This window comes from Papio anubis, chromosome 18, assembly GCF_008728515.1.
Source record: "Papio anubis isolate 15944 chromosome 18, Panubis1.0, whole genome shotgun sequence".
Classification (NCBI taxonomy): Eukaryota; Metazoa; Chordata; class Mammalia; order Primates; family Cercopithecidae; genus Papio; species Papio anubis.
In genome coordinates, this window is record NC_044993.1 from 45307064 (window position 1) to 45320182 (window position 13119).

The 13119-nt window shown below is 51.6% G+C and overlaps 1 protein-coding gene across 2 annotated transcripts; it reads left to right on the forward strand.

Moving 5' to 3' along the window:
• Positions 1–7373: 7373 nt before the first annotated feature.
• LOC100998153 (apoptosis-associated speck-like protein containing a CARD) lies at positions 7374–9264 on the forward strand. Of its 2 annotated transcripts, none has more exons than XM_021931900.2 (3): positions 7374–8346; positions 8450–8609; positions 8908–9264. In XM_021931900.2, exons 1-3 carry the CDS (start codon positions 8073–8075, stop codon positions 8963–8965), a joined length of 492 nt encoding a protein of 163 aa, XP_021787592.1. In that variant the 5' UTR covers positions 7374–8072; the 3' UTR covers positions 8966–9264. The 2 variants fall into 2 exon arrangements, with proteins under 2 accessions (XP_021787592.1, XP_021787591.1); XM_021931899.2 differs by having other exon boundaries at positions 8553–8609.
• The last annotated feature ends 3855 nt before the right edge of the window (positions 9265–13119 follow it).

Here is a 13119-nt window from a genome sequence, read left to right on the forward strand (position 1 = left end):
AGACCAGCCTGACCAACATGGTCTACTTCTTTCTTTAGTAGAGACAGAAACCCTGTCTCGCCGGGCGCGGTGGCTCAAGCCTGTAATCCCAGCACTTTGGGAGGCCGAGACGGGCAGATCACGAGGTCAGGAGATCGAGACCATCCTGGCTAACACAGTGAAACCCCGGCTCTACTAAAAAATACAAAAAACTAGCCAGGCGAGGTGGCGGGCGCCTGTAGTCCCAGCTACTCAGGAGGCTGAGGCAGGAGAATGGCATAAATCCGGGAGGCGGAGCTTGCAGTGAGCTGAGATCCGGCCACTGCACTCCAGCCTGGGCGACAGAGTGAGACTCCGCCTCAAAAAAAAAAAAAAAAAAAGAAACCCTGTCTCTACTAAAATTACAAAATTAGCTGGACATGGTGGCTGGTGCCTGTAATCCCAGCTACTTGGGAGGCTGAGGCTGGAGAATTGCTTGAACTCAGGAGGCGGAGGTTGCAGTGAGCTGAGATCGAGCCATTGCACTCCAGCCTGGGCAACAAGAACGAAACGCGGTCTCAAAACAACAACAACAAAAACCAGAAGAAAGAAAGAAAAAGAAAAAATGTATATGCCACATAAACAGGGACAGTGTGCTGGCACCCAAGGGTGCAGTGACTGCCACTACCAGGTTCCAATCCTGACTAGAATTTCCTTGTTGTGTGACCTTGGGCGAGTCGCTTAACCTGATTTTCTCACCTATAAAATGAGAATCGTGTAAGGATTAGTATCAAGACTATGGATTTCTGTAAAGATGCAACAAGTAAATTGTTTTGTTTCTTGTTTGTTTGTTTTTTGAGATGGAGTCACTCTGTCACCTCAACTCACTGCAATCTCTGCCTCCCAAGTTCAAGCGATTATTCCACCTCAGCCTCCCAAAGTGCTAGGATTACAGGCACACAACACCACACCCAGCTAATTTTTGTGTTTTAGTAGAGATGGGGTGTCGCCATATTGCCCAGGCTGGTCTCAAAATCCCAAGCTCAGGCAATCCACCCACCTTGGCCTCCCAAAGTGCTAGGATTGCAGGTGTGAGCCACCACACCCAGCTATTTTATTTTGTTTTGAAACAGAGTCTCACTCTTGTCTCACAGGCTGGAGTACAGTACTCCTGGGTTCAAGCAATTCTCCTGCCTCAGCCTCCCAAGTAGTTGGCACCCGCCAACACACCCAGCTAATTTTTGTGTTTTTAGTAGATACAAGGTTTCACCCTATTGGCCAGGCTGGTCTCAAACTCCTGACCTCAGGTGATCCACCCGCCTCAGCCTCCCAAAGTGCTGGGATTGCAGGCGTGAGCCACTGCACAATCTCTTCACAATTCTGAACTCATTGCAGCCTCATAACAATGCTTTCACTATCCTACAGGGAGGCCATGGGGCACAGGGGCTAAGTGACTTGCCCAATGTCCTGGCAGTCTGTGGTCCTTCTTGCCCCAGGAGAAGCAATCTGACTCCAGCAATCAAGGAATTACTTTGTTGTGGGGGTGGGGGTCACACCCAGGAAGCAGGCATCCTAATTCCACCAACTGCTCTGGCTCCTGTCCAGGGGGGCAAGGGTGAGCCTGGGCTGAGAACTGGAGGCTCTTTCCTGCCGGGGGGGAGGGTCAGACCAGGCACGGTGGTTCACGCATGTAATCCCGGCACTTTCGGAGGCTGAGGCGGGAAGATTGCTTGAGCCCAGGAGTTCGAGACCAGCCTGGGCAACATGGTGAAATCCCATCTCTAAAAAAACATACAAGGGCCGGGTGCGGTGGCTCAAGCCTGTAATCCCAGCACTTTGGGAGGCCGAGACGGGCGGATCACGAGGTCAGGAGATCGAGACCATCCTGGCTAACACGGTGAAACCCCGTCTCTACTAAAAAAATACAAAAAACTAGCCGGGTGAGGTGGCGGGCGCCTGTAGTCCCAGCTACTCGGGAGGCTGAGGCAGGAGAATGGCATAGACCCGGGAGGCGGAGCTTGCAGTGAGCCGAGATCCGGCCACTGCACTCCAGCCGGGCTACAGAGCGAGACTCCGTCTCAAAAAAAATAAAAATAAAAAATAAAAAAACATACAAAAATTAGCCAGGCATGGTGGCACATGCCTATGGTCCCAGCTGCTTGGGAGGCAGAAATGGGAGGATCGCTTGGGCCTGGGACGTTGAGGCTACAGTGAGCCGAGAGGGTGCCATTACACTCCAGGCTGGGCAACAGAGCCTGACCCTGTCTCAAAAACAAAAGCAACAAAAGAATTTGCAGTCAGCTCACAGAGCACATGCACCTGCCAAAAGATGCCACTTGTTCTCACCGAGCTCCGACCTGAAACTGTTGCAGGAGGGACGCTTCCAGTTATCCGAGAGAAACGGCTGCATTTCCCCAGTGCCTTATCCCTTGCCTCCCTGTGACATCTCACCGAAGTGCTAACACTTGCCCTGAGGTGATGTCAGGTGATGGTCACAGCCAGGAGCTTCCCCGTCTCCATCTGAATGTGTGTGTCAGTAGGACGTAACAGGGGTCAGATCCCAGGGCCAAGCTGGGCCCCAGAGGAAGGACCCTGGGTGGTGATGCTCAGAAACAGGGGGAGCTTCACCCCACGGGGACTCACATGCTCACCTCCCTCTCTACCAAGAAGCTGGGTGTGAGGAGGAGAGAGGCATCACTCACACACACGCGCGCGCGCGCACACACACACACACGCTCCTGTAGGTGCATTTTCCTGCAGCCCCAAAGGTTCCATTGAAAGGCATCACATTTGTTTTACCTAAAGCAAAGGCCACCCCATCCAAACAAGGGCTCCAGAGATGCAGGCAGGAGGCCACATGGCAAAGGGGCCCCCTGCTCTGCGTTGTAGGGATTGAATCAGGCAATCATTTTTCAATGTATCAAACACCCAAAGCTCTTCCAATTCTACCAAAGTGAAAAGAGCAGGTTTCGATGATTCTAGATTCTAGGATTCTTGTGTCATTCTACAACGGCTTATCAAGGTTGGGTCTGTGCCAAGCTCTGTGCTGGAATGTGACCTTGGACAAGCCCTTCCACCTCTCTGAACCTATCTTCTCATTTACAAAGTGGGGCCACAATTCCCCATCTCAGAGGGATTGCTATAAGGCTTAGAAATAATGCACGTGGGCTGGGCATGGTGGCTCACGCCGGTAATTCCAGTACCTGGGGGGGCCAAGGCAGGCAAGATTACTTGAGCCAAGGGGTTCGAGACCAGTCTGGGCAACATGTCAAAACCCCGTCTCTACTAAAAATACAAAAGGTAGCTGGGCATGATGGCTCACGCCTGTCATCCCAGTTACTCAGGAGGTTGAAGCACAAGAATCGCTTGAACCCATGAGGCAGAGGTTACAGTAAGGGGACATTGCACTACTGCACTCCAGCCTGGGTGACAGAGCAAGATTCTGTCTAAATATATATATATTACAAAAATTGGCTGGGCATCATGGCATGCACCTGTAGTATCAGCTATTTGGGAGGCTGAGATGGGAGGATCATTTAAGCCCAGGAGGTCAAGGCTGTAGTGAGCTATGATCATGCCATTGCATTCCAGCCTGGGCAATAGACTGAGACCCTGACTCAAAAAAAAAAAAAGAGAGAAAAAAAAGAAAAGGAAGGAAGGAGGAAGGAAGTAAGGGAGAGGGGGAGGGAGTGAGAGAAGGAAGGAAGGAAAGAGAGAAAGAAGGAAGGAAGGAAGGAAGAGAGGGAGGGAGGGAGGGAGGGAAGGAGGGAGGAAGGGCGGGAGGAAAAGATGGAAAGGAAAGAAAGAAAAAGAAAAAGAAAGAAAGAAAGAGAGAGAGAAAGAGAGAGAAAGAAAGAAAGAAAGAAAGAAAGAAAGAAAGAAAGAAAGAAAGAAAGAAAGAAAGAAAGAAAGAAAGAAAGAAAGAAAGAAAAGAAAGAAAGAAAGAAAAAGAGGAAGGAAGGAAGGAAGGAAGGAAGGAAGGAAGGAAGGAAGGAAGGAAGGAAGGAAGGAAGGAAGGAGTGAAAGAGGCTGGGCGCGGTGGCTCATGCCTGTAATCCCACCACTTTGGGAGGCAGAGGCAGGAGGATCACAAGGTCAAGAGATCAAGACCATCCTGGCCAGCATGGCGAAACCTCGTCTCTAATAAAAATACAAAAATTAGCTAGGCATGGTAGCGCACGCCTGTAGTCCCAGCTACTCGGAAGGCTGAGGCAGGAGAATTGCTTGAACCTGGGAGGTGGAGGTTACAGTGAGCCGAGATCACGCTACTGCACTCCAGCCTGGCAACAGAGCGAGACTCTGTCTCAAAAAAAAAGAGAGAGGGAGAGAGAAAGGGGAAAAAAAAAGAAGGAAAGAAGGAAGGGAGGGAAGGAAGGAGGCATGTGAAAGACTGCAGACTAAAGGCTTACTTCTATTATTTATTAGAAGAGGTGACTCCTAGGTTGGGTGTGTTGGCTCACACCTGTAATCTCAGTGCTTTGGGAGGCCTAGGCAGGAGGATCGCTGAGCCCAGGTGTTGGAGATCAGCCTGGGCAACATAGAAAGACCTCATCTCTACAAAAAAATTTAAAAATTAGCTGAGCATGGTGGCATGCGCCTGTAGTTCCAGCTACACAGGAAGCTGAGGTGGGAGGATCGCTTGAACCCAGGAGTTCGAGGCTACAGTGAGCTATGATTGCACACTGCACTCCAGCCTGGGCAACAGAGTGAGATCTCATCTCTGAAAAAGAAAAGCAGAAAAGAAAAAAGTGATGCCTGATGAATGTCAGAAGACAGGTGGGAACTCACCAAGTAGACCAGAAGGAAAAAGAGGCCAAGCAGAGAGCAGCCCCCACAAGGGGAGAGGTTCACAGATCACAGGGTGGAAGGGGCAGCTGAAGAGGTTAGCGAGGACCTTGAAGGCCAAGCCAAGGTCTTGGGACTTGACTCTGAGGGCACTGGGGAGTCATGGGGGGGTCTCTGAGCCAGGCAGGAGCAGGAGCATATGTGTGGGTTAGGAAGATGTATCCTTCTGGCCACAGTGCACAAAAGAAGATGGAGATTCTGGAAGAATAAAGGCCAGTGAGAAGGCATGATAAACATCCATGAGCCAAGGGACACTGGCTGTTGGACCACAAGTGCCACCCATGGTGAGGATGTTGGCACACAGCTTACCCCAGCCTACACGGTACAAGGATGGGGAGCAAGGTCGAACATGGTGGCTCACACCTGTAATCCTAGCATGTTGGGAGGCCAAGGCAGGGGGATTGCTGAGCCCAGGAGTTCGAGACCAGCCTGAACAACATAGGGAGACCCATTCTCTATAAAAATTTAAAAAACTAGCCAGGCATGGTGGCACACCTGTAGTCCCAGGTACTCAGGAGGCCGAGATGAGAGAATTGCTTGAGCCCAGGAGTTCGAGGTTGCAGTGAGCCACAATCCCTCCAGTGTACTCCAGCCTGGGCAACAGAGTGAGGCCCTGTCTTCAAAAGAAAAAACAACAACAACAAAAAGGCTTTCAGCAGGGTAGCAGAGCACTGCTCCCCATCCTGGTTTTTTGTTTTTGTTTTTTTGTTGTTGTTTGTTTTGAGATGGAGTTTCGCTCTTGTTGCCTGGGCTGGAGTGCAATGGTGTGATCTTGGCTCACTGCAACCTCCACCTCCTGGGTTCAGGCGATTCTCTTGCCTCAGCCTCCCCAGTAGCTGAGATTACAGGCACCTGCCACCACGCCCAGCTAATTTTTGTATTTTTAGTAGAGATGGGGTTTCACCCTGTTGGCCAGGCTGCTCTCGAACTCCTGACCTCCACCCACCTCGCCCTCCCAAAATGCTGGGATTACAGGCATAAGTCACTGTGCCCGGCCCATCCTGGCTTTTTGTTTGTCTTGTTTCTTTTTGAGACAAGGTCTCTGTTGCCGAGTGGCACAATCATAGCTCACTGCACCCTCAACCTCCTGGGCTCAAGTGACTCTCCAGCCTCAGCCTCCCAAACCACTGAGATTACAGGCATGATGAGTCACTGCACCCAGCCATGCTGGAAGCTTTTGAATACAACATGCTGCAGGTATCACAGCCTCATTCATTCCTTCACTCAGCAAATCTTTACTCAGTACCTACTGTGTTCTAGATACATTTTTTTTTTTTTAAGATGGGATCTAGCTCTGTCACCCAAGCTGGAGTGCAGTGGTGCAATCTCGGCTCACTGTAGCCTCTGCCTCCCGGGTTCAAGAGATTCTCATGCCCCAGCCTCCCTATTAGCTAGGATTACAGGCGCCCTCCACCACACCCAGCTATTTCCAGGTACATTCTTGACGCTAGGGATTCAGCAAAGAACAAGACAGTTAAGGTCTCTGATGCTCACAGGGCTCACATTTTAGAGAGGGATTAATGTCCAATAAGTAAATAAATGTATACTATGTCAGGGTCGTATGACTATAAGGAACAGTGATGGTTACAACCCAGATGAGAAGGAAAAATAAAGGATTCCAAATACCCCACCCTGGGAAGTAGAGTCAGGATTCAAACGAAGAACTGTAGGGCTTCAAGTTCATGGTCTTTAGTCTTCTGGAGGCTGCCTCTCTTTGAAGAGCTTGTGCATAAGGCATAACTTGCAGTTACTGGTATCCTCCCTTGAGCCACAAGGTCCATTCATTCATTATTCATTCTGGAACCATTTATTGAGCACCTACTATTTGTCAAGCCCTGTTCTGGATGCTGAGGACATAACAATGATCTGGACAGGCATGATTTACAGACTGGCAGGGAGAAGTGGTTTTAAACAAGTGCACAGGATTCGTTACACTTGCCATGAGAGCTACAGATACGTAGCACATGTTATGAACTAGCCTGGGAAAAGCTCTAAGCCTGGTCTCCCAGAAGAAGTGACATTTAACTTGAGGCCTAAAGTTTCTCAGGCAAAGAGGGAAGTGATTTCAAGGCTGAGGGAACAGCTTGTGCAAAGGCTTGGAGAGGTAAAAGGAGGCTGGCACGCTTGAGAAACTGAGAGACCAGCATGGCCACAGCTCGGAGATGGAGGGAAAGCAGGGCGTGGCATAAGACAAGGCCAGGGAGGCTCACAGAGGTCAGACCAGCAGACTTCCCCAGCCATGTTAGGAACAAATTGAGGGCGAGCCACGGTGCCTGGTGCCCATAATCTCAGTATTTTGGGAGGTGAAGCAGGAGGATCGCTTGAGCCCAGGAGTTCAAAGCTGCAGGGAGCAATGGTCACGCCACTGCATTCCAGCCTGGGCAACACAGTGAGACCCTGTCTCTAAAAGAAAAGAGAAAAAAAAAGGAAGAATTTTTGGCACAGCACAGGTTCCAATGCTATCCCAAGCCCCTGGGCCCAGAGTGGCTGACTCCCTACCCAGGATGCTCCCTCCAGTTGAGAATGTTCTCAACCAATAGCTGTTGTCATCACTTTCCAAGAAATTCAGCTCTTGGGATCAAATTCTAGCTCCCCTAGGAAGCATCTGGCAAGGTTTCGGGAGCCATCGGGTCGGCCACATTATGCTGGAATATTTATAAGCACCTGAGGGTTATCATCCCCATGTGGTAGAAAATGAAACTGAAGCTCAAGAGAGCTTTGCACTCCCTACCCTTTTTTACACCTCATTTTTCTCCAGCATGTGGAATTGAGGGAGCTTCATGCATCTAGCTGTCATGATTCCAAGATTCTATGACATGTGGGAGAGAATCCTAAGGTTCGGGGAGCCGCAGAGGTTTCGCGGGTTCTAGAAATACGAGATCCTAAGCCTAAGTGCTCCAATAAACCCAGTGAAAGCAAGCCCAGGTTTCTGGTCTGTACCCGCTGGTGCAAGCCCAGAGACAAGCAGGCGCCACCAATGAGCCCCTCTGCGGGTCTCCTCCCAGGTCCCACCTCACAGGCCAGCTGGAGGGCGCGATCCTGGCGTCCCCCCCGACGGCCTGGGGCCCCAATCCAGAGGCCTGGGTGGGCAGGGACCAAGGGCGTAGTCAGGGAGTGCCTTTTGCTGGAGGGCAACGGACCCGGGCGGGGAGTCGGGAGACCAGAGTGGGAGGAAGGCGGGGAGTCCAGGTTCCGCCCCGGAGCTGACTTCCTCCTGGTCGGCTGCAGCAGCCGGGTGAGCGGCGGCAGCGGCCGGGGATCCCGGAGCCATGGGGCGCGCGCGCGATGCCATCCTGGAAGCGCTGGAGAACCTGACAGCCGAGGAGCTCAAGAAGTTCAAGCTGAAGCTGCTGTCGGTGCCGCTGCGCGAGGGCTACGGGCGCATCCCAAGGGGCGCGCTGCTGTCCATGGACGCCTTGGACCTCACCGACAAGCTGGTCAGCTTCTACCTGGAGGCCTACGGCGCCGAGCTCACCGCTAACGTGCTGCGCGACATGGGTCTGCAGGAGACGGCCGGACAGCTGCAGGCGGCCACGCACCAGGGTAAGCCGCCCCCGTTCCCCTCCACCCGGTCTTCCCCTCCACCCACACCAGCACTTACCCCTCGGGCTCTTCCGCTTTCTGTTCCTCCTACCCCTAAACAAAGCTACTCTACCGGAAAGGAGGCTCCCCGTGCTCGGCCTCCCAAACGAGAGGACCCCGCCACACGGCGGGAAGGGAAGGGGACCACTTGGCTCATATCCTTTCAGGCTCTGGAGCTGCACCAGCTGGGATCCAGGCCCCTCCTCAGTCTGCAGCCAAGCCAGGTGAGGCCTCCACACCCAGCCCAGCCCCACTACACTCCCGCACAGCCTGCATCTGTGCTCCCGCAACCAGGGCAGGGCAGGGCACAGCTTGGCAACCCTGCGCACCCCACCCACCAGCCCACACCCTGCCGGGGAAGGGAGACAATATTACCCTCATCCCACTGCATGTGGGGTCCTCTTGGGCCGCCCCGTAAAGCCCCCGCCCCTAGGCTTGCAGAGGAATTCCTGAAGAACTCAAGTTCAGCAGGGACAGGCCCCACACCCTGGCTGCTGGCTCATGTTCTCCTCCCACCCCCAGGCCTGCACTTTGTAGACCTGCACCGGGCTGCGCTTATCGCGAGGGTCACAGACGTTGAGGGGCTGCTGGATGCCTTGTACGGGACGGTCCTGAAGGATCAGCAGTACCAGGAAGTGCAGGCCGAGTCCACCAACCCAAGCAAGATGCGGAAGCTCTTCAGCTTCATGCCAGCCTGGAACTGGACCTGCAAGGACTTGTTCCTCCAGGCCCTAAGGGAGACCCAGTCCTACCTGGTGGAGGACCTGGAGCGGAGCTGAGGCTCTTTCCCAGCAACACTCCAGTCAGCCCCTGGCAGTCCCAACAAACTCATCCTGCATCTGATGTTTTTGTAAACAATACATGAAAAGCCAGCTTGAACTTGTGTGTTTTCCTGCTTCTAGCCTGCTGGCATGTGCAGAGCTCAGCTATGCTTCAGAGGCCGCCCAGCCTCCAGCTCCATGTCCCTTATGCCTCCTGTACCCCAAATGCTTCCTCCATCCTTCCTGGTATGGCCATGGACTATCCCTCCTCATTCACCAGGTGGTGCTCCTTGAGTGCTCCCCTAAAGGGTCTAACCTTGCCATTATAGACAACAGCCTGTGGCCCAGTTCCGAAGGTTAAAAGAGGCATGTACGAAAGGGCACGAACTGTGGTGGGCAGCTCTGTCCAAGGCATTTAGAAACACACTAGTCTTCATAGCTCCCCTACATTCCACATTCTCCACAGGAGAAAAATGCAAAATTAGAGACATTTTCAGGGGCAGACACATTAGAGCATTATCTAAACATAGGACAGAAGAGCACAAGTCACCAAATTACTCGAGGGCTCCTTCTGGCCCTGGCTCTAACAGGCTTAAATGCCCCCTCTGCCCCACCCCATTCCATGGGGGTAAGGCTCATAGGTTACACTTTGCTCAAAAAACATGCCAACCACCGAAGCAAATTTTCAGGAAATGAGTTGTGGTAGCTGCCTCTTTTCTTGATGCAATTTTTTTGGAGGGTTATTATTTATTCATTCATTTGAAAGGAACATTTAAAAAAAATTTTTTTGAGATGGAATCTCGCTGTGTCACCCAGATTGGAGTACAGTGGTGCGACCTCAGCTCACTGCAACCTCCACCTCTCAGGTTCAAGCTATTCTCATGCCTCAGCCAGTCAAGTAACTGGGATTACAGGTGCTTGCCACCACACCCGGTTAATTTTTGCATTTTTACCAGAAACGGGATTTTGCCACGTTGCCCAGGCTGGTCTCAAACGCCTGGCCTCCCTCAAGTGATCCATCCACCTCAGCCACCCAAAGTGCTGGGATTACATGTGCGAGCCACCGCGCCCGCCTTCTTGATGCAATTTTTGCCTACAAAGGGAAATATGAGTCTCTCACTCCAGGAAATTTGGTCTTTCCAGAGGCTGTTTGGGAAAGCAGGAATCTAGGGCTACTTCTGAGTATACTTTACAAGCAATCCTTTCTGGCCTTGAAGAGGGAAGATTTGCAAAGCAATGGGCAGATACCAAGGAGGCCCTGGATCCTATTCTTAGGAATCACCAGACAACCACTTTCCAACCTCACTGCCGCACCAGCCTTTTCTCTAATTACATCTTATCTGCAACACTTCCTACCTTGTCCTCCCTGCCTCTAGCTCCAAGAGCCTGAGAAATCCAAACTGATCATGGCAACAGACTCTCACTTTCTTTGAGATAGGATCTCATCTGTTGCTCTGGCTGGAGTGCAGTGGTGTGATCATGGTTCACTGCAGCCTCAAATCCCTGGGCTCAAGCAATCCTCCAGCCTCAGCCTCCTGAATAGCTGGGACTACAGGTGCACACCACCATGCCCAGCTGACTGTCATTTTTAACAGGACACCTAAACTCTCCTCCTAACCTGGCGCTTAACCCCATGCAACGTCTCCTCTCCTCACATACCCACGATCCCACCACTATCTGCGCACACCCAGTGCCCTAGCACATGCTGACCCCTTTATCTCTGGACACGCTGACATCTTCTACGTGCCCCAGACTGCCCATACGCATGCACTCCTCTGGATTTTAGAGGCTTTTCCCAGTGTCTCTGTGGCAATGCAAACCATGTGCTGGTCTACCTTCACAGAAGACTCCACCACTCCCCTGCTTAAATGGACGCTTAAATGGAGACATCTTTTCAACCTCTATACAAGTGCCTTGCATGTAGAAAGTAATCAATATATGGCAGTTACTGTGTATCTCTAGTATCTAACAGGATTTTTTTTTTTTTTTTTTTTTTTTTTTGAGACGGAGTCTCGCTCTGTCACCCAGGCTGGAGTGCAGTGGTCGGATCTCAGTTCACTGCAAGCTCCGCCTCCCGGGTTCACGCCATTCTCTGGCCTCAGCCTCCCGAGTAGCTGGGACTACAGGCGTCCGCCACCTCGCCCGGCTAGTTTTTTGTATTTCTTAATAGAGACGGGGTTTCACCGTGTTAGCCAGGATGGTCTCGATCTCCTGACCTCGTGATCCGCCCGTCTCGGCCTCCCAAAGTGCTGGGATTACAGGCTTGAGCCACCGCGCCTGGCCACAGGATTTTTTTAAACTTCACAGGAACCTAATCATTCTCATGGCATGGGGCCATATAGGTAACACATCCTTGCATGACAGACATCCTTAGAGTCACTACAAAAACCAGGGCAGGCCTGAGGGAAGGAAGTGGTTCCAGTAAGGTTTCCCTAAGATAAAACATTTCTTGGGGCTTCCTTTTTCCTTTGGGCTGCAGGAGAAAGAATCCTACCAGAAATCTCCTCAGATTTTAGGCATAGCATAGTGGTTAACGACAGTTCTATAGCTAAAGAATAGAGGTTCAAGTCCCAGCCACACCCCTCACTAGCTGTGTCAGCATCCCCTCTGTACAGTGGGAGTGACAGGACATAGCTCATCCTCTAACAGCAGCTGGCTCATGTTAAGTACACCTCAGCGTTAGCAATCACCTCCACTAGGACGGTTCTGCTCCTAGCCCCTCAGTGGCTGAGAACTGTAGGTGGGCACCTGTGCTATCCCAAAAACAATCTAGAGTGCCTCTCTGGCAGCACCCCCAGACTCATTCTGTTGCTCCCAGTCCTAGTAGTGGCTCCATGGATGTGGAAACCCCAGCCCCAGTCCAGATGGCCCCAGACAACTCCAGCATCTTGGGACACATCCCAGACAAGCTGAAGGGCAACCACTGCTAATGGCAACATTCCTGCCAAGCCCCAGAACTGGATTTCAGAGACATTCAACAAAGTGAAGGAGCAACTCAAAATCATCTTCCCCTAACACCTGAAGGGCTCTCCCATGCTTCTCTGAGGCCCTGCAGGAACCAAATCCCATCCCTGTGCTGAGGACTCCCTCCATGATGGTCCAGATCTCTGCATACCAGCAAAAATCCCACAAAGAGGACAGCATCCTCTTTTTTGCTCAAACCTCCCATCTAAGCTTCACAAGACTTAAAAAAAAAATTAACAGAAGCCAGTGTTGGCTGGGCTTTTGCTAATTACAAAAACCCACATGCAGGACCCTGTCTTCCTTTTCCTTAGCTCCCAGCCAGCACAGTTTATATAGAAATATAATCCTAGCACTTAGGGAGGCCGAGCAGAGAGGATTGCTTGAGCTCAAGAGTTCAAGACCAGCCTGAACAACCCAGGGAGACCTCATCTCCACAAAATAATTTAAATTAGCTGGACATGGTGGTTCATGCCTGTAGTCCAAGCCACTCGTGTGGCTGAGGTGGGAGAATTACTTGAGCCCAGCAGTTGGAGGTTGCAGTGAGCTGTGATCATGCTACTGCACTCCAGCTTGGGCCACAGAGCAAGACCTGTCTCAAAAAAAATAAAGCAGTGGGGTGGGGGAGGGAGAAAGATGAAAGTTTTGTACGAAGTCAAGTTCCCTTTCAGAAACAATTTGACTCTGCCAAACTCTAGAACGTTACTCTAAGAGAAGCGTTGAACCAACAGCAGCATTATCACCAGAAAGCCTGTCATAAATGCTTTCTTTGGGGGGAGGGCAGGGGGACAGTCTTGTTCTGTCACCCAGGCCTGCAGGCTGGAGTGCAGTGGTGGGAACACAGCTCATTGCAGCTTCAACCTCCCCGGCTGGGACCACGGGTACATGCCACACTTTTTTTTTTTTTTTTTTTTTTGAGACGGAGTCTCATTTCTATTGCCCAGGCTTGAGTGCAGTGGCATGATCTCGGCTCACTGCAACCTCCACCTCCCAGGCTCACGCGATTTTCGTG